At 39.6% G+C, this 27,714-nt stretch overlaps 1 protein-coding gene across 4 annotated transcripts in view; it reads left to right on the plus strand.

Moving 5' to 3' along the window:
- The window catches only part of MEFV (MEFV, pyrin innate immunity regulator), a 45,971-nt gene that overhangs the window by 15,913 nt on the left and 2,344 nt on the right, over positions 1 to 27,714 (plus strand). For 2 of the 4 annotated variants that reach the window (XM_027859631.1, XM_027859630.1), the window contains exons 2-7: positions 2,434 to 2,785; positions 7,365 to 8,093; positions 16,846 to 17,285; positions 23,140 to 23,235; positions 24,586 to 24,816; positions 26,211 to 26,233. In XM_027859631.1, coding sequence (XP_027715432.1) covers positions 2,506 to 2,785; positions 7,365 to 8,093; positions 16,846 to 17,285; positions 23,140 to 23,235; positions 24,586 to 24,816; positions 26,211 to 26,233 — 1,799 coding nt within the window. In that variant the 5' untranslated portion in view covers positions 2,434 to 2,505. The remainder of the gene's footprint in view (positions 1 to 2,433; positions 2,786 to 7,364; positions 8,094 to 16,845; positions 17,286 to 23,139; positions 23,236 to 24,585; positions 24,817 to 26,210; positions 26,234 to 27,714) is intronic. The other 2 variants (XM_027859632.1, XM_027859634.1) reach the window with 2 other exon arrangements.

Here is a 27,714-nt window from a genome sequence, read left to right on the forward strand (position 1 = left end):
TCTAATGCATTTAGGGTACAGCTCTGGGTCTGTTTCCACCATGAAATCTTTCCTGACCAATTAAGTTACTATGCTTTCTTTCTTCTTTGAACTCCTAAAACATAGTCTACTCTGTGGAATAGAATTAATCATTCACTTTTTTGCATTTGTACTCAATTGATTTGTCTGTGATTATTTTCTTGATGAGATTCTAAGTTCCTTGAGGGCATTGTCAACTACTTCTGTAGACCTCACAGTCCAAGCATAGGACTGGGAAGATAATAGGTTTGGGGTAGTTGTTGAATTGAAATTCTACCCCCAAAATACTTACTGAATTGATGCTTGCGGCCATGGGGTCTCATTTTGGCAGCCTGGAGCTCAGGCCCTGGTAACCTGAACAGATCAGAATTGTTATCAGATCCCTAGGCAAATGTTATCCCTGCCTACATCCTAGGGCCCCTCATTAGCCCCTTATGTTCCTAGTGCTCTCAGGATGCTTTCTGGTTGTCTAATTCCATCTCCCCACCCTTCATACATACTTTGGCACTCTACCCAAATCTCCCCTCCTGAGAAAGGCACCAGGTGCTAGAATTACCCTGTCCTCTACCCTCAGCTAAAACTCCCATCCTCTCAGTGGAGTTCATCATGGCTAGGTTTTAACAAAAAAGTGAAATACAAGTGAGTTATTAGTTAACCCAACCCTCTCAGGGCATTTATATTTTCAAATTGCAAATCATTTATCCAAAATGAATCTTCATTTAGCCAAATTAGTGGAGAATACAATTTTTTTCAGTTGTAGAAACCTTTCCTAAGACCCCTAGTCTACTGGGGTAAGCTTTTTGTAAGCCTTGACTTTTGTAAGCCTTGACCCACCAAAACTCTACTAATCCTGTCAGAAGAAAAGAGAGGAATGTGCTTTTGCTTTTCTCCCTCAACTTTCATCCCTTTCAGGGAGCAAGTAGGCTATGGCAGATTTTTTTTTTTTGAGTTCCAAACAGTACAGATATGTAGAATTTTTCAATATCCAGTATAGAATGCTAACCCAACAAGTAGGTCTCTTAGGACCTGTCCTGGGAAAGGCTTTATTGTGTAGTAGAAAGAACATTAAATCTAAATCAGGAGAAGTAGATTTATGAGATAGTGTGGTACAGTACAAAGAGTATGGACTGTGGATTTGGAAGACATAGGTTCAAACCCTCCTTTGTCAGAGGGACATCTACTTTAACTCATGTGACCTTGGGAAAATCATTTAAACTCTCTAGGCTTCAGTTTCCTCCTCTGTAAGATGTTATCATTATCCTAGATGACCTATAATGCCCCTTCCATTCCTAAACATATAATCCTATGAATCCTGGCTCTTTTACTAGCTGTGTGACTTTTTGAAAATTGCTTTTCTTCTCTGATCCTCTATTTCATCATTTCTAAATGACATGTAGATTAGGCACTTCCAGATGCCAGGATGGCATAGTAAGCAGTAAATTGCCATAACTCTCCCATATTCACCTCCAAACAACCATAAAATAGCGCCCCAGAACAAATCTTGGAACAGCTGAACCAGCAAAAAGACAGGATGAAACAATCTTTTAGCCCAAGAAAGTTGGAAGATTGGCAGAAAAGGTCTGTCTCACTTGGCTAAAAGGAAAATAAGCATCCCATCAAGTCTTTTTTTTTTTTTTGCGTGAAGCAATCAGGGTTAAGTGACTTGCTCAGGGTCACACAGCTAGTAAGGATCAAGTATCTGAGACTGAATTTGAACTCAAGTCCTCCTGACTCTAACACCAGAGCTGTATCTACTGTGCCACCTAGCTGCCCCCCCCTTTTTTTCTTTTTTGGTGAGGCAATTGGGGTTAAGTGACTTGTCCAGGGTCACACAGCTAGTAAGTGTCAAGTGTCTGAAGCTGAATAAAAGTCTATTTTTTAGGAAAAAAATTGCCTACCTTTTTTGGAAGAGGGGAGGGCAGGGAGGAGGAAGAAAAATTTGGAACTCAAAGTGTAAAAATGAATGCTAAAAATTGTCTTAACATGTAATTGGGAAAAAAATACTATTAAGTGACATACTGTAATAAAACCTATACCACCTGTCTCAATGGATTGTTGTGTGGAAATCATTTTATAGACTGAAAAGTGTCATATAAATGTTATTGTTCTTTTTCTTTTTCCTATTCCTTGGGCCTGTTTACAACCGGTTGGCTAAAATAGCAAGGGTGGTGGTCTCCTTGGCACTTGATTGTTTCTTTCACACTTAGATGACTGGAGGTCGCCCTTCCCTAAAATCCTTCATGATATTTTGATTGATCAGCTGGTGGTTCCGAAGAGGTGGCCAGACCTCCAGAATACTAAAAGAGTCCATATATTGAGGGGAATGGGAGGAGTCTGGTACTCCATCGGTCTTCCCTCCCTTTCCGGTTCTTCCTTTATTTCACAACCTGTCACTTCCCTATATTTCTTTGACAGCCCCAGGGTTGGAGATTTCTGTTCCCTTACTGATGCCTGGCTGATTGGCTCAAGCAGCATTGACCTGGTCTTATGGCAAAGACCCTGAGCGACCACCTGCTGTACACCTTGGAGAGCCTGGTGACCTATGATCTGGAAAGGTTCAAGTTCAAACTGCAGAATGCCAACTTGGATAAGGATAGAGATCGCATTCCCCAAGGCAGGCTTCAAAATGCTACTGGGCCAGTGAAGCTTGCTGCCCTTCTGGTCAACTTTTATGGGGAAAAATATGCTGTGAAGTTGACCCTGCAGGTGTTGCGAGCTATCAACCAAAATTTCCTGGTGGAGGAGCTCAGCAAAGCAACTAACCCAGGTAAGTCTGGCAACCATGAGAAACAGCCCCTTTTTTTTCCCCTTCCAAAATAATACTAATACCTCTTTACATTTGTATTGTGCTTCAGACTTTCAAAGCACCCTCACATCTGTTATCTAGAAGGTAAGTACTGGAAGGGGCCCTATTTTTAGAATTTAGAACATAGAGTGTCAGTGTTAGAAGTCCCTGACACACACAAAAAGTTAAGAACTCTTTCTCTAGAGCATATGTTAGAAGTGGAAGGGAATTTGAAATATGGAACATAGAATATTAGAACTAGGAGGAACCTTAGGATATAGAGCATAGAATATCAGACCTAGAAGGGATCTTATAACATAAACCACAAAATGCCAGAGCCAGGAACAACATTAGTTCAGAGACCATAAAATGGCAGAGCTGGAAGGGACTTTATAGAACATTTTACGAAGGAGGAAATCAGTGAAGTGTCAAGTTTACAGAACCAATTAGTAAAGCTAGGTCTCCTGATTCCTAATCCAATATTCTTTGCACTACAGAATGTACCTCACACTAAACTAATAATCCTATTTCATAGATGGTGAAACTAGATATGCAGAGCTGGTGACTTGTCCCAAATCAATTAGTTAATAACTAAACCATAATGAAAACCTAACTCGCAAGCCCAGGCTCTTTCCATTAGATCACAGTGCTAGTGATTTCCCTTCATTACCTCTTGAATTTTGTCTTAGCTGGGTAGCCTTCAAGTGTTCCTCCTTCTCAGAGGCAGGAGGATGATCTCTGGCTGTGTAAAAAGTCTCAGGCCCACATCATTGTATTTCAGGAAACTCCTAGTTTCACTTCCTCTTTGGTTTCTCATTTTCTCCTTTGTTCCTTTGTACTACCCTAGGGAAGGTAGGTGGCACAGTGGATAGAATTCCAGGTGCGGAATCAGGAAGACTCTTCTTCCTGAATTCAAATCCAGCCTCAGACACTTACTAGCTGTGTGAACCTGAGCAGGTCACTTAATCCTATTTGCCTCGGTTTCCTTATCTATAAAATGAGCTGGAGAAGGAAATGGCAAACCACTCCAATATCTTTGCCAATGAAACCCCAAAAAGGGTCATGAAGAGGCAGACATGACTGAACACTACCCTGTTACTCAACAATACCTTCCCCTTTTTTGAAAACAACTCCAAGCTTCAGACAGACATACAAATACTCCAAAGTCCAGATAGGGATTCTGTATTTGTTCACCAAGTTTAAAATTCCCATTCCTAAAGGCTGAATAACCGTCAAAGACAGCTGCAATTTTGTATGACTGCCCAACTCTTCTACCTTAACCTTCCACTTATCTCAAAAAGATCCTTGGTAGAAACTGCCAGCCTTCTAGCTACCCATTCCATTATATACTGAATCCCATGCTCCCTTCTATCACTGCTCATGCCTTGTTATGCTCCAACTTTGGACTGCCCCCACTACCTACTTGCTCTACTTTTCCTCGAATACTTACTGCTGGATGCTGCTAGAGAAAGTTATTCAACTATACCAACTGGATGCACTACAAGTTTATGTTATCTATTATCATCTGACTGCTTATGGCTGTATACCAGTCCTTTTATTCTTCCTTGTCCATAAGTAGCAGGTTGTCACTGCGTTTTACTTGCCTCTACCCTTGTGTGGACTGGACATCTCCACCACCATAGGAGGGCTTTTCTTCTTGATCCAAGCACAGAAAACTGGAAAGAAAATGGCAAAGGCTCTCCCTCCAATACCATCCCAATTTATCATCTTCCCACTTAATAGCCATATTACTGACTCATTGTTTAGAGAGATCCTGGTATAATTGTTCCCCCTGCTTTGGGAAACTGAAGAAAAAAAAGAATCAATATTTCTTTTTCTTTCAGCTCCAAGCTCTCAATGAGAACATTGATCTGGCAAAATAACTCACTTGTAATTTTCTCTCTTTCCCTTCCATTTGCTCCTTTCTGGATCCTCTCTTCTATATTTGAGCAAGGAGACACATAGATTAGCAATGAAATGGGGGCCTGGAGTCTGATACTGAGGATATCACAGCTAGCACTGTTTCCCTACATGGCTTCTGGTCTCCTGGCCTCAGCTCTTCTGCTTTCAGGACACTGCCCACCCCCATCTCTTCTACTGCTAGTGCCTGTGTACTCTAGAATAACTTCAGCTACCCACAGTCCCTTTAGCTGGGAGGCTGGCGGTATATCAACCCCCATCCACCAATCCCCAGGTTAGAGCAAATTCCCTAGGGAGATTGAGGAAGAGTGGGGAATGGTGGCAGACCTCTGTGCAAAACCAGTAGGCATTTATCTCCAGCATCCTGATCTCCTTGGCATTGCTAAAGCAGCTCTTCAGCTCATTGAATGTAATAATCCCTGTAATGGAAACCTTTTCTTTTCAAACCACCTATACCACTCTTCCCCTCTCCTTTTTACTAGAGGAACTCACCTTTTATTTTATGGGGCAAAGTGAGATCATCCATCATGAACTACCTCTCTCCTATTCCACACCTTAAATCCTCTCAACATCATTCCCCATTCTCTTCACTTGTTCAAGTCTTTGAGAAAGCAAGTAGCCTTTTTCCTTGCCCTTCTTCTACATGTACCCTTGATCACATCTCACTGATATAGGTCTTCAGTCTAGAGGAGGAGTTTTCAGTTTCCTTCCTAGAAGAAATACAGATCTCTCTCCCTATTCTTCGCTTCCTTTCTTTCCTGTGGAAAATTGGCTTTGTAACCATGATGAAAGGCAGAATGTTATAGAATATTGTAGCTGCAAAGGAGAGGATCAGTGCCAAGAGAAATTTGAGAAGGGAAAATTCCCTTTAAGCTTGGGGAGTCAAGAAAGGGCTCATGAAGGAGGTGGTACCCAAGTCATACCTTGAAGGTTGAGGGTAGGGGTGAGGGCCATTTAAGTAGTTATGATAATAGCACAGATAGGGAGGAACAAATGAAACAAAGTACATAAAGTCCTCTACGAATGCAAGGTATTCTCCTTCAAATGCAGTTGTGATTGTTTGTTCAAATACATTGTATCTGAAATTAAGTATTCACAGGACCTGCCCTTCAGGAGACTAGAGAGCTCAAATTCAAATAAATGGCATGACATCGATAATCTGGAAATTTGAGTTCTAGTCCCAGCTATTACCACTAATAAACCTTGGATTTGGATTGGAGACCTTGGACAGTTCTCTTCTCTTCTCTGGGGTCACGTTACCTCCTCTATCAAAGCTTTCCAGCTCAAATGTTGTGTGATTCTGACTCTAGTCTAGGAGATGAGTAAGCCTGGAGTTATTGTCTTAGAATTCTTTAATGAATAGATAAGAATCAATTGACATTATTATATTGAGTGTATAGATATGCCAACAAATTTGTTTGGCATTTCTTTTCTTTTTATTTTTTTGGAGGCAATTGGGGTTAAGTGACTTGCCTGGAGTCACACAGCTAGTAAGTGTCAAGTATTTGGTCTTAGGTCTAATTTGAACTCAGGTCCTCCTGACTTCAGGGCCAGTACTGTATCCACTGCCACCTAGCTGTCCCTGTACTTCTTAAAACAAAAGAAATACTAATAACAACAACAATAATAGCTTACATAATAAAGCACTTTAAGAGACAACATGGTATAGTACATATAGGCTGCTAATTAATCTCGGAGTCAGGAAGACCTGGGTTTAAATGCCACATCTGGCACTTTTAACTGCATGACCATGGGCAAGTCACTTAAACTTCAGGTAAATCTTAGGTAATTCTCTAAAACATATCTACTAAGTTATAGATGGATTGCAATCTGAATTGGTGGAAGGAGTGCCCACACCTTCTAAATCACAGATCCTTATTTAATGTTTACAAAGCACTTCTTTCCTCAGAACACCCCTGTAAGATAGGTAGTGAAAATATTATTTTTATAATATATATATTGGTATCTTTTGCTTTTTAGATTACCACAATTTATCCTAGTATTCCCTTTCTTGTAACAGAGAGCCACCCCATGTAATAAGTAATATTTTTTTAAAGTGGAGGAGGGATGAGACAAAAAAAAATCAGCAAAACTGATTAATATATGGCAAAAAATATGAAAATATATGCAATTTACCACACCCATGGACCTCTGCAAAAGAATGAGGTAACAGTAAAAGTATTATTTTCCCTGTTTTATATATGAGAAAACTGGGGTTTCAAGAGGTCTAGTGATTTAACTATGATTACACAGGTAGGAAGTCAGAGTTTAATTCCAGGTTTTCTGATTCCCACTCTAGGTTTTTTTTTCCTTTTTTTTTAGTTTAATTGAAAGTGTCAACAAATCGTTTAAAACACTCTAAAAGTCATTTTAACCAAAATTCTTTGCATACCAAAAATTAGTGTGCTGATTATAAATTACTCTACTTATTAAAGGTAAAAAATAAAGCAAATAAATTGAATATATCTGCAGTCTTGACTTAAAAGTAAAATTTAAACTTCATTTCTCAAAAGTGTTTTATAATTTGGACTTTAGCTAATTTTGACAAGTGGTTCCCTCCCACCTCCTCCCTTCACCCACAAATCTTCATTTTGAGTTTATGGGTTTTTAATGATTTGGTCCAATTTGGATGTCCTTTCAGAATGTTTGACTCAAGAGTGTGTCACAGAAATCTCGAGAACCTCTGTTTTCTCAAGGGAAACAGTATCTAAGAGCCTGATAATGGAGAATCCAGATGCTGATTTGCAGGACTCAAATGAGGTTGGCACAGCTGGGCTTCAGGTTCCAATTCCATCCATCCAGTCATATCCTGGGCAAGAATGTCAGAAGAAATCCCAAGAGGAATGGGAAGCTCAGAGGACTTTAAAGGGCTCACATATGACTGAGGTTCAGAAGAGACAAAGAAACCAGACTGTGAATGGACCTCCCAAAAGGACACAACTAACAGTCTGCACTGTTTCTTCAGGAGACAAAGGACCTTCATCTCCGGAAGCTGCTACGACTTTAGAGGATGAGAGAGATGGGATTCTAGAAACAATGGTTACCTTAAAGACAATGGAAGCTAGAAATCCAGATGCAGCTCTGGTTCCAGAAAGCAGCAGATATGAGCATTCAGAAGTTGCTGTCACCTTAGGGCAAACAGCAAATAGGAATCAAAAGCTCTTTTCCTTGGAAGAGAATGGAATAGAGAAGCAAGGATGTGATGCATCTTTGGGAGAGCAAAACCACCCAAATAAAAAATCCACTGATAGTTGCCAAGTCCCTGGGTCCCAGGAGGACAAGATACCTGGGAATATGAATACTTCCATGTCTTCAGGAAAGAAAGAACCTATGAATCCTGGAAACCAGTATTTAAAAGAAGCTTGTGAAGGTATTTTTCACAATATTTATTTTCAGCCCCATAAGTACTATAGTGTTATTTTCTCTTAATATCTCTTCATATCCTTAGTGGAATGCTTTGTAAAAAAAAAAATTCTCTTTTAATGCAATAATCTTATGCTTTTAAATTATGCTATTTGAATGATATTCTTTATGAAGCCTCTTGGCTCTTAAATTTTAGGCTCCGAGTCAGAAGCTTGAGTTTTTGACCTAGCTCTGATTCTGACATTCATTAACTATATAGCAATGGACCATATAACTTTTTCTCTCTTAACCTCAGTTATCTTATTGGTGAAATGAAGATAATAATACTGGCCTCACAGGATTCTTGGGAGGAAAGTGCTTTGAGAGAACTGTAAAGTGACTCATAAATGTTTTATTGTTGTTATTATTATTATTGACCTCTTTTAGGACAGGAGTAGGGGAGGGGCAATGTAAGCGGTCTTAAAGACAGTGTCTTTGTATTTGGTCCTAAATCGCTTCCCAGAAATCATGCAGAAAGCTTAGAAAAGTGAAGAGTCAGGGAAGATGAGAGATCATAAGATTGTAATTTCATTATGAGATCCTGATTTAGAGCTGGAAATGACCTTAAAGGTCATCTTTTCCTTTTTTTTACCAAAGAAGAAATTGAGTCCCATTAAGGTAAATGGCTTGATGGAGCTTACATAGTTAGTAAGTGGCAGAACTGGGATTTCAACCTAGGCCCCATGACTCCAAATCCAGGTGAGAGTGAAATCACATGGTTGGACAGATTACAAGCCTTCAGAAAGCATTTGGAACTTGATGTACAAAATATGGAGTTAGATGACTAATGTGAAAATATGTTTAATAGGAATGTATATGTAGAGCCTATATCATATTGCACACCATCTTGGGGAGGCGGGGAGAGAAAAATTTGAAACTCAAAAGTGTATAGAAGTGATTGTTGAAAACTAAAAATAAATTAATAAAAACAAATTAATAAAATATGGAGTTGGGGTGGGAGTGGTCAAGGAATCATAAAATCAAAAAAGTTGTAGAGCTAGAAGGTCGTGGAGCCCATAACCTATAACCAAACAGTGAACCTCTCTACACCCGAAAACCTCCAGTGCTGGAAGACTATCTGTAGCACAGCTAGACAACTCAATCATTAGGAAACTTGACCTTATGTTAAGCTGAAATTTACCTCTGAAACTTAACTACAGTTGGCAGAGCTGTGATCAAAGAATGAGTAGAAGAGGTCTAATCCCTTTTCCATATGATAACTCTTCAAGCATTTGAAGACAGTGATATGTCCCCATTCCAGTTTCTCTTCTCCATGAGAAACAGCCTCAGTTATATCAGATAGCCCTCCTATGTCATGGTTTCCAGTTTCTTCACCCTGATGATTGCCCTTCTCTACGTGTACTCCAGTTTTTTAATGTTTTTCCTAAACCATTGTATCCAGATTCCAGAGGTGTCTAATCAGTGTCCAATCTATGATCCTCACCTCCCTCCTTCTGGATGTTATGCTTCTCTTTCTTCAGCTTTCAGTTCACATTTCATACTGTTGATTCATATTGGACATGCAGTCCACTAAAAACCCCAGGTCTTTTTCACATGAACTGTTGTCTAGACATGTCCTTCCCATTCTGTACTTGAGTATATGGGGGCAGTTTGCCCCAAATATAGGCCATCACATTAATTGCTATTAGATTTCTTGTTTTTAGATAAAGCTTACTATTCTAACCTATTGAAATATTTTAAAATCCCAATCCTGTCATTCAGTATGTTAACTATTCCTCCTAACTATGTATCAAACACAAATATGATAATATCTAGGTGATCTTGATCTTCATCCAAGTCATTGATAAAAATACTGGGTAGAAAAGAAGCAAAGACAGGTCCTTGGCCTTTCCCCTAGTGAACTTCCTCTAGGCTGACATCACTCCACCTATCATCACTTGGAGTTGAGTCATTCAGTCAGTTTCAAATACCTCTAAACTGTATCCATCCAGCCCACATTTCTCCATCTTGTCTATGAAGACATAATGAGAGACATTATTTGGTGCCTTGCTGCAATCTAGGGTATGCTATTTCCATTCCATTCTGTTTAGTTATCAATTTGGTAAACCATGTTAAAAATAAAGTCAATTTAGCTTGATGTGATGTGTTCTTAATGAACCTATACTGAATTTTAGTGACCTTTGCTTCCCATTTTTAATGATACATCCTAGGATCTTACCAGAAATTGAGATCAAGCTCACTAGTTTGATTAATCTAACATCTTTTATTTTTATTTATTTTTGGCTAGGCAATGGGGTTAAGTGACTTGCCCAGGGTCACACAGCTAATAAGTGTTTTTATATGTCTGAGGTCATATTTGAACTCAGGTCCTCCTGAATCCAGGGCCGGTGCTCTATCTACTGTGCCACCTAGCTGCCTCCAATCTAACATCTTTTAAAAATTCAGTTTAACATTTGCCTGTATTGATTTCATAGTACCTCTCCCTCACTCCATGATTTTTCAGACTTCACTTTAAGGCATACATCCATGAGTTCTTTCAGGATGCTACACTGTAGTAAGTCTGGGACTAAGGACTTAAATTCATTGAGGGCAAAGTTGGTTACTCTCTTACTATCTTCAATGTCATGTTATACATTTTTGTTCTATATTTCCCAGTCAACATGCAATTTTTTTACTTCTAAAATTTTATTTGTTTTTAACATCCTTTTCTTTTTCAATTTTGAGTTCCAAATTCTCTCCCTCTCTTCACCCTTCACCAACCCATTGAGAAGGCAAGGAGTATTATATCAATTATACAAGTGAAATCATGCAAAGCATATTTCCACATTAGCCATATTTCAAAAAAAGCAAGAAAAATAAATAAAGTGAGAAAATTATACGTCAATTTGTACTTAGAGCTCATCAGTTGTCTCTCTGGAGGTGGATAGCATTTTTTCCATCATGAATCCTTTGGAATTGTCTTGGATCATTGTATGGATCAAATAGCCAAGTGTTTTCACAGTTGATCATCATCACAACATTGCTGTTACTATGCACAATGATCTTCCAGTTTTCACTTCACTTTCCACCAGTTCTTATAGGTCTTGCCATGTTTGTCTGAAACCACCCCCCTTGTCATTTCCCACAGAACAGTAGTACTCCATCACAATCATATGCCACAACTTTCAACATGCATTGGTTAAGCACTTACTATGTGCCAGGCACTCTGCTAAGTTCTGAGGGTACAAAGAAGGGCAAAAATAATCCCTTATCCTTGATAAAAAAAATAGAAACAAAATACAAATTGAAGTTATGTTTTTACATCATCATCTATTATTGTTGTATCATCCACTTAAATAGCTGACATGCCATTCTTTGATCCTATCCTTTATTTTACTTTATTTGGCTCCAACTTCAACTTTAAAATCTCCTCTTTTAATTTTTTCTTTAACATTCAGGACAAGGCTCAGTTCAATTTGGTCTTTAGCATTCCTGACATTTTTAGTGGACCATACATACCACTTATATTCATCTGGTTACCTACCCTTGCTTTTATCTTCTGTATAGGTCTCTTAAGTTGGTCGATTATTTCACTGTGCAACCATACAGTACTCTTTAGACAACCTCCCCTTCTCTCCTCATCAAAATGATTTGCTTGTACTGTCATAATTTTGTTTTTGAGCATATCCCATCCTTCTTGTGCCAACTTCCCTGGTAGAATTTCAGACCATGAGATCCAATCTGTCCTTTTTCTGGACTCCTTGAAACTTACTCTGCCAAAATGTCAGGCACACATTGACTTTTCTTCCTTATCAATCATAAATGCTAAGATGGGATAGTAACTTCTTCCCAAGACACTGTCATTTTTATTTCAGCAACCAGTTTTTATTGTTCACAATCAGTTACAGAATAGTTTCTTTCATTGATTTCTCCATATTTTTGAGAATGAAATAAAATTAAGGCAGGTCAGTAATTTACAAAGTATTCTGCTTTTGTCCAAAATAAAGCTCTAGAAGATGTTTAAATAAGTGAAATTACTCCCACACTACTATATCATACCACCATGTTAGGTTTTGGATGTTTCTAGAACTTACTGTCTATTTTGTTCTGGTTGGTTGGTATCTATTATGTTCCATACTATCACTATTATTACCATTACCACCTCTAAAGGTGGGAGGGATCCTGATAATGATAATAATACTATCTAGCATTTATATAGCATTTCAAGGTTTGTAAATGCTTCACATATGTTATTTCATTTGATCCTTACAACAGCCTCGTGAGTTAGGTACTAACATCATCTAGTCCAACCCCCTCCTTTCCATAATGATGTCACTTCAGTTTCTTTCTCTGCTGATACCTAAATGCTGTTTGTCATGCTTTCTCCCTAAATTACCAGACTTGGGTAATGGTCATTATGTTAGATAATACTCAGGGGGCTCTAAATTATATCATGGATACATGCCCCAGGAGCACAGCTATGTCCTGATTGTTCATGTCAAGCTGATATATGACCACCCTGGCAATAGTCCTCAACTGGGACTAACTATGACAAGTCACTCATCTCTTCTTTCTGTGACCAGTATTGGATGTACTACTCCACAGGGTAACCTACAGATCCTTATTATCATTCCACTGAATATGAGGAGCTGCTTCCTCTTCCAGACAACTAGCTGTAAGGGGCAATTAGGTGGCACAGTGGATAGAGCACTGGCCCTGGAATCAGGAGGACCTGAGTTTGAATCTGGCCTCAGACACATAACACTCACTAGCTGTGGCAAGTCACTTAATCCCAATTGCCTCACCAAAAAAAAAAAAAAAAAAAAAGACAACTAACTATACCTTCACTATGAGAGCTTCACACCTGCAAGATAATTCTGAAATTTCTGTGGTCTTTCCTTCTCTGTGTTGCCTCTTCCACCCTAGAACTTCCTTACATAAGTTTGGATTTCCTTTTGCTTCTTTAGATTTCTTCCCCTTTTCCTTCCCCCATCAAAGCACTTTTTTTTTCAAGAAACATTTAATCATTCCTGATAATCTGAAGAGCAGAGAGTCATTCTTCTAGGCCTTTCATTTTCTCTTTCAGCAGGAAACAACTGCATTTTGTGCATAGATAGTTTTTTTTTTTTTTTTTTTTTTTAGTTCTGGCAGAAATACCAACATCTTTGGTAGGTGGAGATAAAACTCACTATTCAAACATACTTGTTCTCTAGCTAGCCCTTTAATTTCCTGAACAGTAGTCAGATAGCTTTGCATATTAGTAATGCTCCCTGGGATCAAGGTAATCCAATTAAAAGGCAATTGGAACTTCATTCTGCTGCTCAGCTGGCCATTAGGTAGTCTGATTTCCTTAGTCATAGCTATTCCAGAAAAGAGATTCTGAATCTATATGCTGATTCTTCTAGTATAGTTCTAATCCAGAGAGTGTATTTGCTATTTGTTGACTTCAACGAATCTTACAAAGGATTGCAACTACCTCCCCATCTCAGAATTTTGTATACATTGTAAATGGATGATTGTAAAGGTCAGAAAATCCACTGATTTCCTATGCCATGCCTGGCATTATTCTAGGACCAATTACTATGAATCAACAAGACTCTCTTGGGGGTTTGCAAACTTCCAAGGGTCCCTAAGTTAGGCCTCAGATTCTCTTCATGGGACCCTAGAAGGTATACTATTAGTGGCTGCACTCCCAAACTGAAATTCTCCAGTCATAACCTCATGGCTATAGGTTAGAAGAATTCTTGATTCCTTGAACAGCCCAGTGAGCCTTGTTGAGTGAGGTCACAATATATGACCCATAGCTGGTCATTCAAGAAATTGTGAACCTTAGAGCATTGCTCCATCCCATCCAAGTATTCCTGCCCATCAGACAATCTCATTAACTAATGAGGAGAGGAGAATTCTCATGTGGTTTTCCTACTCAACAAATTTCAATAGTTCCTTATCTACTCCAGGATCAAATATAAAAACCCTCTGTTTGGTGTTCAGAGCTCTTCATAACCTGGGCCCTTCCTACCTTTTCAGTCTTGTTACGACTTACTCATCTCCAAGTAATCTGCAAAGTACTTGACCTTCTTGGCCTTCTTGAAGTTCTTCGGACACGTCACCCTATCTCTCAGTTCCAAGCATTTTCCCTGGCTGTCCCCCATATTTGGAACTCTCCACTTTTCATCTCTGCCTCCTGGCTCCCTGGGCTTCTTTCAAGTCCTAGCTTCTATAAGAAGCCTTTCTTAATACCCTTAATGCTGGTGCCTTCTCTCTGTTGATGATCTCTAATTTACTCTGTATATACCTAGTTTGTAAATAGCTCTTCGACTGTTGTCTCCCCCTGTGAGACTGTTAACTTCTTGAGAGCTGGCGCTGTTTTTTGCCTTTCTCTGTAGCCCTACTGTTTGGCACAGTGCCTGGCACATAGCAGGTGTTTAATTAGATGTTTATTAACTGACTGGCACATTTCCCAAACCATCCTACAGCTGATTCAGTTAGGGTCTTGTCATAATAATAGTGACTTTTCTAATTGTGCCAATTGGTCACCTCTTTCTGGGCCTTTATATACATTCCAGACTGAAATTTCAGTGTTGATTTTATCCAGAATTGTCCAATTAAAATTGGATTACCTCTCTTTGGTGGTAAAGGCACTCAGGTACTAGTCAGGTCTAATCGTCATATAAATAAGACAGTTATAATCTTAGAGCAATAAAAATGTTGGGAAGCAATTGTCAAAGAAATGGTCATTTTAAAATCACTACTAGTAAAGCAATATTATCTTCTTTCCTAACTTAAAGCCCATAATAACATATTTAAATGGTCCTTTTCTCAGAACAAGAGAACAAGAACCCTGGCTATATAAATTACCTTACAAAATTCAGTACTGTCATTATGAGGAACAGTATGATCATCAATGTTAACAATTTGTTTGTCGAACACTATATGGCAAAAGCTCTCTTAGTAAGAACAATTAATTCCATGAAGTAATTACTATCCAAAGTAATAATTATGCAAAATATGGTAATTGGTTCCAACCAAATGGAAATATGCAGTGTGAATTTGAAATAATATGATCATTTCATGAGATTCATTATTCACATTAATCAAACCAAACTGTATAGACATTTTATGTGTTTGTGCACATTTAACAAATACCTTCTTAAAGAATATATTTGCCCCTGGGGTAGGAAGTATCAATAATTTCAGCCAGCTGTTCCACACAATATATTTTACATTCCCAGTTAAAACTTTCACAGTTAAAATTAAAGTTCATTACATTCCCAGTTAAGGTTCTTTCCAGAAAGACATTCATTAGGAATTGATGTATAGCATTTTGTCCTAGAGATAATAAACATTCTGTCAGAAGATACAGTCTCTGTGTTCTAGAATGGCACATTTTCTTCTTTGGATAAGGGAAAGGTTATTAGTATAGTTGTCCTGCTCCTTTGTCTCCAACTCTATAAAAGGGAATATTAATTTACGTTGGGATAGGCATGAACTCAGTATTGAAGATCTTGACTTCGTGCAGCTGTTTGGTGGTTAACAGCAATCTGATTGCAAAAGTTTTGCAAGAGTTTTCATTGTGATTGCCCTACAGTAGTGCAATTTCAAATTCATCCTGAAAACACATATGCTATGACATGAACGTGTTCATCACTATAGCATTTACTCTTTTGGATAAAATCAACTTATGTGAAACAAAAGAAAAAGATCATTATGTATGCTTCTTTCTTAATAGCTATATAGTCTTTTTTTTTTTTTGGTTAGGCAATTGGGGTTAAGTGACTTGCCCAGGGTCACACAGCTAGTAAATGTTATGTGTCTGAGGTCAGATTTGAACTCAGGTCCTCCTGACTCCAGGACAGTGCTCTATCCACTGCACCACCTAGCTGCCCCCAATACCTATATAGTCTTTTTGAGGTTTTAAAAACACTTTATTCTCACAACAATCTTGAGAAATGGATGCCACTATTATTACCCATATTTCACAGATAAAGATACTAAGTATTGACAGGATCACAGTGCTAGTAAGTTCCTGTGGCCAGATCTATGCTTAGTCTCTAAGTCCAGTGTTCTATCTCCTGAGCCATCCAGATACCTCTTTGTCTCAGTCTGAATTCCCAGTGGGTGAGGCAAATAGAATAACTGTTGAGCTTTTGGAAAAAATTTCAACCATTTTTTTTCAAGCAAAATTTGTACTGCAGCAACAATACCAATTTATACCAACTCTCCTCTTTGCTCAAATGTACTATGCTAGTCACTGGGGGCAAAGTATAGCTCCTTTCTAGAGACTGGCTAACAGAAACCAAAAAGTAGAGGACTCTAGAACATGGTGAAAAAGGATGATATTTCAAGTCAGACAATTTGGGTTCAAATCCTGGGTTTTTTTTTTTACTATCTGTTTGACTTTGGACAAGTCACTTCGTTAACCTCTTTGGCCCTAAGCTCCTCATCTATAAAATGAAGTTGGCCTAGATTAGGAGTTCTTAACCTGGGGTTAAATATTTTGATTATTGCATTTGAATATAGTTGGTCTCCTTTGTAATTTTGTATTTTATTTTGTACATTTTAAAATATTATTCTGAGAAGAGTTCTATAGGCCTCACCAGATTGCTAAAAGGGTCCATAACACAAAAGTGTTTAAGAACCTCTGGGATAGATGATCTCTAAGGATATTTTCTAGTTCCAAATTCCATGTTCTGTGAACACAGATCGTGGAATGTTAGAACTAGGAAAAAACTTAAGGAGAAAACAACAGTCCCTATAGCCCCTGGGTCTACTTCTTTCAGATGAGCTGACACTGAGCAGGACACCCATCAAAGGCTTCAACATCCTGAAGATCACAGGAGCTCCTGTCAGAGCAGTGTCCCTGAGAAGAATGCAGGAGTCATGTTCTATATGTCAGGATACGGTGGGAAAACCATCGAGAAATTTCTGTAGCCACCACATCAGATATCATCACAATGTTGGGTATAATGTCTGTCTCAAATGCCAGGCCATGTTTCCTAAGAATTTCCAACACAGCAAGAGCCTAGGAAACATACCCATTGACTTCCAGGAGCCAATGCTAAGGCCTTGTTCCACGCCTTGGTGTGAACACCACCCAAAGCAGCTCCAGCTGCTGTACTGCAAAGATCATGGAAAAACCATTTGTCTCAACTGCAGTATGTCCCCGGAGCACAAAGGTCACCGAATACTTTCCATTGAAGAGGCTGCTCAGAGCTACAAGGTAGGAGCCTCTAGAAGGCTGGATCTCCTTCCACACAGCTAGCTGGGTCCTGGACACCCACTAGATGGACACTTGTGGGGTGAATTGTGTATGGGAGGTGGATAGTCATCCTCTCTTTTCTGCAACCACTTTGGAAAAGGGCCTAATATTCCATTTAATGTCTGAATAGAGCTGGCCCTCAGCAAATTTGGGCAACAAGTCAAGCTTGTCTTTGGTGCTCTCTCACCTTCCTGTTTTTGCAATATTTATTTTATTTTAAAAAATTAATGAGCATTTGTTTTGTCTCTCTCCTATTTCCCTTCCTCCACTGGAAAAAAAGAAAAAAAAGAAAAAATTCTTGATCAAGATCTGTGATTTGATCCACCAATTCTTTAGGATAAGTTTTTAGTCTCCAATTATTAATTGTTTCTTCAAAGACTCTTAAAAATCTCATTTTTTACTTATCAAGCATTTATTTTGCCTTCTTCCTACCCTGAAAAAAACTCTTGTAATGAATATACATCCCATACTGGCCATGTCCAAAAAATGTGTCTTATTTTATTCTGCTTATTAGTCCATTATTTCTCTGTCGGGAGATAGATAGCATTCCTCATTAGTTTTCTGGGATCATTACTGATTATTATATTGATCAGAGTTCTTAAGTCTTTCAGAATGATTTATTTTTATAATATTTCTGTTATCATTTAACTCGTTTTCCTGATTTTGTTGACTTTATTCTGCATCATTTCATATAAATCTTTCCAAGTTTCTCTAAAACCACCCCTTTCATTATTTCTTATAGAACACTAGTATTCTATTATATTAATATATTACTTTCCTTTTAGAATCACAGAACATGGAATGTTCCAAACTGGAAGGGAATTTACAGTGAGAAACATAGAATGTTAACAATTAGAAAGGACCTAAGAACTTAGAATATTAGAACATAGAATGTTAACATTAGAACGGAACTTAGACTTCCTTTAGTACAGCTGCGTGACTATATATTTGAGGAAAATGAAACCCAGAGAGGATAACTGATTTGCTCATGGTCACTAAGCTAATGAGTAGTAGAACCAGTACTAAATTCTAGGTCCCCTAGCTTTTAGCCCAAGGTTCATCCTATTACAACATTTTCTCTCTCTCTCTCTCTCTCTCTTTTTATTTTTGTGGCTATTCTGTTGCAACCATCTCCTAACTTCCCCATAGCCACCTAAAATCACATGGTTTGGGCACCCTCATACGTATCTAGAAGTGTCACATTCTCCAAACCTATTACAAATTCTGATACTTCCCCATTCCTAATTAAAATACTAGATGGCTATGTCTGAAAAATCAATTAGAAAAGATTTATGGAATTTCTACTATACGCTTAGCACAGTGGGGTATGTAAGAAAAATATGGGGTATAGTCTTTTCCCTCATGGGACTCATAGTTTCAATCAGGAGACAAAAGTAATAGAGAACCACATAGGACAGTCTGTAATCAGATGCCAAATTGTATAAATGTAGACTACAAGTGTGATAGACCAGAAAAGGGAGAACAGAAGGTCAGAGTGTGTAGATTTATTTGAGGTGGTAAATAGAGCTAGGATTTACATTGGTAGACAGTGTTGTGGTGGAGAGGGAAATACATCCTATGCCTTAGCAGTAGAGCAAGCAAGGGCACAGAGATGGGAATGAGTATTACCTGTGCTGAGGACAGTGAGGAGACCCATCTGACTGAAACAGAATATATTGAGAAGGAGTGGGCAATCAGGTTGGGCAAGCTTATGGCAACTATATGGATACAGTTACATAACATGCTTTACCCAAATAAAGACAGATCTAAATAATTGGAGAAATATTAGTTGCTCATGGGTAGGTTGAGCCAATATAAGAAAAATGACAATACTGACGTAATTAATTTACTTATTCAATGCTATACCAATCAAACTATCAAAGGATTACTTTATAGAGATAGAAAAAAAGTTATAATGAAACTTATCTGGAGAAACAAAAAGTCAAAAATCTAAAGAGAGATAATGAAAAAATGGGAAAGAAGGGGGCCTAACAGTACCAGATCTTAAACTTTATCCTTCAGTATTTTTTTTTTGGGTCTCCTTTAGCAAGCTGTTGACTTGTTTTTCATGATTTTCTTGCATCACTCTCATTTCTCTTCCCAGTTTTTCCTCTGCTTCTCTTACTTGCTTCTCAAAATCCCTTCTGAGCTCTTCCAAGGCCTGGGACCGATTCATATTTTTCTTGGAGGCTTTGGATGTAGGAGCTTTGACTTTGTTTTCTTCTTCTGGTTGTATGTTTTGATCTTCTTTGTCTCCAAAGTAAGATAATATAGTCTGACTCTTTTTGCGCTGCTTGCTCATGATCCCAAGCAATTACTTGTGTTTAAAACTCTTTGTTAAGGTAAGAGTCTGCTTCCAATGTGAAGAGTGTTCTGTCCCTAGCTTTGGGGGTTTGTACAGCTGTTTTCAGAGGTACTTCTAGGGATCTGTAAATTTTCAGTTCTTCCAAGGTGGTATGATAAGGGGCGTGGTGTTTCCTCTCCACCACCACAACAAGCTCCACCACGCCAGCGCTCCTCCTTGTCCCAGGACCGCCCCTCAGAACTGTGACCCAGATTGAAGCACCAGTAAAGCAAGAGATTCCTGCCTCAGCACTGGCAAAGAAATCCCTGCAATCCCCCTCTGATCAGCCACTGGATTCCCCCTCAGTCAGTGGGCCCAAAGCTCAAGAAAAAGCCATGGCCCCGGGCCACTATCGAGACTTGAGTCTGAGACCTAGCTCCTGTCTCACCGCAGCCACAGACTTTTCCCATTGACCTTCTAAGTTGTCTTTGGCGTTCAGGGGTTGAGAAGTCTGGAAACCACCACAGCTGCCCACAATTCAGTCCTCTGAGGCCTGCTCCAGGGTCACTGCGGCCTGTGTGCCCACTCTGACCTGCGCTCCTCTCCCAGCCCGCGCAATATACCTTTCCAATCAACCATCCAGGCTGTCTTTGGCTGGAAATTTGTTTCACTCTGTCCTTTTGTGGGTTCTGCTGCTTTAGAGCCATTTTTTTAGGTATTTGGAGGGCTTTGGGAGAGAGCTCAAGATAGTCACTGCTTTCCCTCCGCCATCTTGGCTCTGCTCCCCTTAAACTTTATCCTACAAATCAGCAGTCATCAAATCAATTTATACTGGTTAAGAAATAGAGAGGTCAATCAGTGGAAAATATCAGGAGCATAATATGTAAAAGCAAATAAACAAATAGCCTAGTGTTTGATACATGCAAAGATCCTAGCTATTGGGGTAGGAACCCACTATTCACCAAAAACTATTGGGAAAATTGGAAAGCAGTCTGGCAGAAACTAGGTATAGACCAATATCTCACCTCACATGCCAGCATAAATTCCAAATGGATACATGACTTACACATGAAGGGAGACATCATAAAGTAGAGAAGCAAAAAGGAAATAGCCTGTCAGATGTATGGATACAAGAATTCATGACCAAATAAGAAATAAAGAGGCACGCAGAAGATAAAATGGACATTTTGATTACATAAAATTAAAAGATTTTTGCACAAATAAAACAAAGCAGCTAAAATTAGAACAGACTGGGACTCAATTATAAATTATAAAAGGTCTTAAAAGACAGGCATAGAAGTTTAGATATGATGAATAAACAGTGGGGAACATGAGATGAACTAATCTACACTCAGGTCCTAAGGACTGACAACAACTTGGTGTGCCATTCTTCCCTTGGCCAGCAAGGCCTAAGAACAAAGCAGTGACACTAACTGGGTGTCAGAATGAGGGGCAGGTTGTTTGCTGTAAGAGCCTTTTGGCTGCCCCTTAAATCATACCCCATAGGGGGCTGCCCACGCTTCCTCTACCTAAGACCACCCCTTCCCACAGATAATGGAGCAAATGCCCTTTTCCCTTTTAGGGTAGATCTGCCCTGGATATATGGGACCTTTGAGGAAGCCCCTCTGGGATCCTTGAAAGTCTGTATCATATTCTCAAGGGCTCATCTAGAGGAAACAGTATAGACTGTGCCTAGGGTAGGACTATAGAGGTGGCATGGTATGGTAGAAAGAAACCTGGATTGATAGTCAGAAGACTTAGGTTTGAGTCTTGGCTTTGCCACTTACTAGCCATATAATTTTGGACAATTTGCCTGCTCTTTCTGAGCCTCAATTTTCTCATCTGTCAAATATAATAATAATAATAAATACTTGGACTTCCTACCTTATAATGATGTTGGAAGAAAGTACTCTGTATTTAGTAAAGTAGCATGGGAACAGTCAATTCAGCAAATTTTTCAATCCAACATAAATTAAGTGCCTACCATGCACAATGCCCAAATGAAAGAAGATACAGTCCTTACATAGTTTGATAGAACTTAATAAAACAAATATGTAAATAATCACAATAAAAAATTATAATATGATAAGTAGATGGGAGAGGTCCTTTCAAGTGCTATGAGAAATTGGAGGAGGGAAGAGATCACTTCTACTTCGGGAGATCAGGAAAGGCTTCAAGTAGGAGCCTGGAACTAAAGATGGACTTTGAAGGTAGCAAATGACTTTAACTGGTGGAGGTGAGGTGGGGGTGGAGAGCAATTCCAGGCGTATGGGACAGTGCTTAAAGGCAAGGATGCGGGAACAGGCCCAACAAGGTTGGGAAACAGCTCGTTTGCTTTGGTAGGAACACAGAGGGACAAAGGGCAGTGGTATTAGATAATACTGAAATAGTAGTCTTGAGTCAAATTCTAGAGGATGTTTAATACCAGGCTAAGGAGTTTTTGGTTTTATCTGCTAAGCAATTGAGACACACTAGAAGTTTTTTGAGTGAGAAAGTCAGGTGTTTTGACTTGTATACTAGAAAAATTAGGAAGGTCTGTGAAGTATGACCTGTCTTGGTTATGAATTCTAGACTATTGCCCTTAAGTTATCCATCCCTGAATATTTCTAAGAAAATAACTTGAGTTTTCAGTGTGGTCCAGCGTGGAGGCAGAGGAATGAACGGGAGCAGTGTTTCCTGATTGTTACTAATGTACCACATTTTTTTCCAGTTCATACAACTTCTTAACACAGCTTCTCCTTAGTTCTTAAAACATACTTTTAAGAAAAAACTGAGGGGCAGCTAGGTGGCGCAGTAGATAGAGCACCGGCCCTGAAGTCAGGAGGACCTGAGTTCAAATCCGGTCTCAGACCAAACACTTGACACATACTAAGCTGTGTGACTTTGGGCAAGTCACTCAACCCTGATTGCCTCACCAAAATAACCCCAAAAAACAATAAAAAAAAAACTGAATCCTTATTCCTATATCTTCTTCTTCCCAGCTCCTATCTCCCTCAGGATGACGTGGTGGCAAAAGAGCCAGATTTTGAAGCAAGAGGAGCTGGAATCTGATTCTGGCTCTGCCAACTAATGCCTATGTGCACCGTGGGCAAATCACTTAACCTTCCTAGGCCTGTTTCCTTCTATGAAAAATAAGGGGTCTGTACCAGATAACCTGCAAGGTCCCTTTCTAACCTGCCATCCTTTGCTTTGGCTCTTAGTCCTTCGTCTTGCTCCTTTCTATAAGAACTTTTGTCCTTACCTTTATCACTTGTGGTCATTCCCATTCACTCTACTCCCTTATCATGGCATATGTTTTGTCCTAGGGCACTCGGGCCTAGTAGGTCTTGGGCCATTGTGGGCTTGAGAGACTTAATCGTTGCCCCACTAATACATTATATGAAATGCTTGCTTTGGCATTGATTTGCTAAGGGCCTCCCATATTGAAGGTATGTCCCTATCCCTGCTCATTTAAGTGGCACTTACATTGCAAGTGAGTTAAGGAGTGAGGCCTTTATTCTGATCCTCGACATTTTAAACAATTTAAACCAGGAACAAATTCAGAGCCGTCTGGAGCATCTTAAGAAAATAAGAGAAACAGCTGAAGAGAAGAAATCACAAGGAAATGAGATGATGGCAACCTTCCTGGTAAGGCCAGTGACATTCTGCAGATACTTCTCTCTGGGGAACTACAAAAAGAGAAGTTTGCTACTGGATCTCAGAGTAGGACTAGGGCCTGAGCCCTCTTGAGACTCCTTCCTGATTCCTGGGGAAATAGAAAGAGCTTAGAAATTTAGATGGCTTTCATTGGTGGTCAAGAAGAGTGGGGAAAACTGCTAAAAAGTGGTTGCTTTTCCTTTTACAGTTATCCTTCCACATCTTGGGGTGGGTGGGGATACGGTGCCCCCAAAATCTGGGAAATCTATGTAAAATTTTTCAGCCCTCCCTTTGTACCAGAGAAAAAGTATGAATTTTTTCTTTTTCTTTTTCTTTTTCTTTCATAGGGTGTTTATATTACGTTATTGTAAAATTTGAGTTAAGCATTTGGTCATAGATTCTTATCATATGTTGGCTTTGGAGTGTCATCTGTGGCTTCTGAAGGACTCCCCCAGAATTCCCATTTAATTTCTTATGCTGACCCGTAATATATCAAAACCTCAATAGGGAAAGTCTCAATGTGGTAGAAATTACTGGATATTATCATCAAGTAGACAGATCATTCAGAAAGGTGGAGTAAGCCATGAGAACTCTATTCCTTAATAGCTAGGAAGTTTATGATGTCACTGCACCCATGTGGTCTTCCCTAGCTTTACCCAGGAGACTTCCTATAGCTACAGGGAAGACAATGGAAGAACTTAGACCCCACCTCCCACCCCCATAGGTAAAGTATATACACACAGAAAGTATTCCAATAAATGTTTAACAGTTGGCCCTTTGAAAAAGAAATGTACATATAACACAAGTTTAACCTGCATTTTTTACATTTTCTCTATTATTTTCTTAAGTCTACACAGCCAACAAAATAATAAATCAAGGCCTGATTTATGGTGTTTACTGATTTCTGAGGTGTAAATGCTCACACTGAAAATGAGCCAGTTCCAGTAACCACTGTATATTTTGTTTTGCTTTTTCATTTTATTTTTCAATTAACAAGCATTTTTTTTCTCTCCCTCTCAGACCCACCTCCACTTAAGAAGGTAAAAACCCCACCAAAATCCTTGTAACAAATATGTGTAGTCAAGTAAAACAAATTCCCATATCATCCATGTCCAAAAAGACCCTGAGGGAAGAGACAGAACTACCCTCAGGCCCATTCTGAGGAATGGGAATTCTTAGCACATATGCAGAGTTCCTCTAACCTTTATGGGCTTCCACTAAACCACAGTGATGGGAAAATGAATCCAGTAGCCATCCTTACAGTGAAAGCCTCAATGGGTAATGTCTCTGAGTTATTCCTAACACACTTGAACCCCTGTCCTCCTAATCCTGTTGCCCCAGAGCAAGACAGAGACTCAGAAGGAGCAGATTATGTCCCGACTAACACAGCTGCATCAGTTTCTAGAGGAACAAGAGCAGCTCTTCCTGGCCTGGTTGGAAGAACTATCCAGAACCATCTTCAGGAGCAAGGAAGAATACATCACTAAAACATCCCTGGAAATCTCCCTTCTTGAAGAACTGATGGGGGAGCTGGAAGAAAAACAGAAACAGCCCTCATGGAAGCTTTTGCAGGTGAAAATGAGTGACCCCTTGCATAGAGAAGGGCCCTATCAGAATGGGAGTCCAGTGTGCTCCGTCATTCCAATGTATGCTATGCTCACGCCAGGGTGTCAGCATCCTGGGCTTGTTCTGTGCCCCTGAGTCCCTGCCCTGTCCAGTGTCCCCTTAGCAAGTGGATGGAGAAAAGCTCAGCATACCTGTTCCACTTGACAAGTTGTGGTAAAACCCTTGAGTGGCTTCAGTTGTCTGTAAGACTCCTTGGGAGCTCAGATCATTTTCCAGGCATTTCCCAATACATTCAGATCTCTTTAAAGAAGGAGGTCATAAGGCCCAGGTAGAACTGATTATTCAACATGACCTCCTCCTTCCTATTTTATTAACAACTTACACTCATATGGCCATTTAAAATTTTGTATTCAATCTGACAGAAACTTCAGGGAACCAACCAACTTTTGGTTTTGTATGTTTGTTTTTTGGAGGAGGGTAGGGGCCCAAGGGCCATCAAATTTTTGGCAAATTCTTTGCCAATTTTTATATGTTCCAGCTAATGTCCAAGGTTAGATTAATGTCAAGCATAATCTGTCAAATGTTCGGTGTAAATAAAAGTTCATAAATGTCTTTGCTCTTGGTCCCTTTGACCCAATGGATGGACTTTCCTGGATCAATCAGGAAAGATACAACTGTGAAATTGAAGCAGTGTCCACAGTTCAGGGGGGCACTTTGGTTTACACTGAACCAAATTTTATCCAGCTAATGTCAGATTTTTTGATTATTGTTTAACATTAGCTATAACACACATACATGTTGGTCTAAATATAGGCTAATCCTCTCCTCCCCCTAAAATTAGATCTCTCTGAAAGGAAAAAAAAAAAAGTAGATATACATTGTAAAATAACAGTGACTACAGGACCCATGCAGGTTTTACACAAAATGGAGGGTGGAAAGTGTGCTGTATCTGAACCAAAATGATACATATCAGGATGCTTTTCTGCCTCTGGGGAAGTTATACCATGGAATACAATGGTCTTAAGCTGTCTGAAATGGCAACAACCTTGGGCATGGATCCTGTAGCCCAATAAACACAGGGCTCACTCTATTATATTTGAAATGAACTGTCAGGAATCAGGACCTGAATGGGTTTCCCTCAAGGGTTGTTAAAGTCAAAGAGGAGGGCTAGGTTTAAAAATTTGTTTTTGGTATAAAACTGCTGGAACTTTTATAGCAAAGCAATGGGAGAGATCGAGGGCATTAGTAACAGGCTAGAGCCAGCAGCACTAGTAGGAGTTGCTGAAGTAGAAGAGGGTGGTGGTAGGTGTGGGAACTGAGTAACCCCGTCCTGTGGCTGAGCGCGTTAAACCAAGGCTCCAGAACAAGACTGACAAGCGGTTTCCCCTTTTCTCTCCTAGGACATCAAAGTCACCCTGATGAGGTAATTACACAGCTCACAACACACACACACACACACACACACACACACACACACACGGTGCTGAGAAGAGCCGGAGAAGAGCATTTAGAAGGCCCAGCTCCTCAGGCTCTGTAACACAGAACCTTCTCTTCTGGATCCCAATTGCTTTGGGGGTTTTTTATATTCCCTTCTTTCCAAATGGGTAGGTATTTCCTTGAACCTCCAGTTTGATCTAAATTGTTCCTCCCAGAGGAAGTGAGGTGACTGGCTCAAGAAAGGAGGAGACCACACCATCTGTCCATGACAGGCTTCCCTCTGGGATTCTTGGAAGTAGTACCCTTTCTAATCAGTTTCCTGGTCTCAGCGTAGTTCTTAGGGACCTGCACTCTTCATCTAGCTGTGTCCTTCCTAAGTGTGCCCAAGAACCGACCTGCCCTGATCCTGGTGGGTCAGTAGTTCATTCCTCAAACATTCATGAAATGTGGACTATGTGTTAGTACAGGATTGGGAGTTGGAAAAAATAGAAGGATAAATAAGATATGATTGCTGCCCTTTGGGAATTTACCATCTAATAGTGGAGATTAAACATGTATACAGGCAACTATACAAATTAAAATCTGATAAGAACATAAAAATAGCAAGTATTGTTAGATCAGGAAAGATGACTTCTGAGAGTATCAGGGAAGGTTTTACAGAGTAGGTGATTTTTGAGCTGGGCCTTGAAAGATGGATATTATGCTTAGAGGGGAAGATCCCTAGGAACTTGGGGCTGACGAGATAGGGAAAAGTCATTGATAAACTGGAAAGGGTCCAGAGGAATTCAGCCATGGTAATCAAGAGCATGAAGGTCATACCATACGCAATTCCACTGAAGGAACTTGGCATGTTTAACTTGGAGAAGAGAAGATTGGAGTGGGAGTAGGGGATAATGGTGGCTGTTTTAAGGCATTTGTAGGGCTGTCATGTGGTATACGGATTGGCCTGTTCGATTTGGCCCCAGAGTGCAGAAGTTGGAGCAATGGGTAGAAGTTACAAAGAGGCACATTTAAGTTGGACATAAGGAAAAACTTTTCAACAAAGAGAGCCCCCCAAGTTTGGAAAGGGATGCAACTGGAGGCAGTGCATTTCCCTCATTGGAGCTCTTCCAGCAAAAGAAGAATGACCACTTATTGGACATGTTATCAAAGAGATTTGGTGGGGGGTTGAACTATGTGGCTGATCTACTGCTGTTGTGTTAATTCTGGATTATAAGATCAGAATTTGTGGAGGTTGAATGGGGTTCCAGGACTTGGGGGCTGATCAGGAAGGGTAGGATTTTCATAAGGGACAGGGAAGATTATTTCCCTTTCTCTGAGGATCCCGTCTAGAAAGAAGAGCCCTCTAATAGAGATTAGAATTGAGGCCAAAAGGTAATGTGGCATTTGCCTAATGTCCTACGTGCACTGAGAAGTAGCACTGGTCTGAATCCCTACATAGAGGTCAATTGGGAGTTTCCCTGGCCT

Source organism: Vombatus ursinus, unplaced genomic scaffold (assembly GCF_900497805.2).
Source record: "Vombatus ursinus unplaced genomic scaffold, bare-nosed wombat genome assembly UNPS02014171.1, whole genome shotgun sequence".
In the NCBI taxonomy this organism is placed as follows: Eukaryota; Metazoa; Chordata; class Mammalia; order Diprotodontia; family Vombatidae; genus Vombatus; species Vombatus ursinus.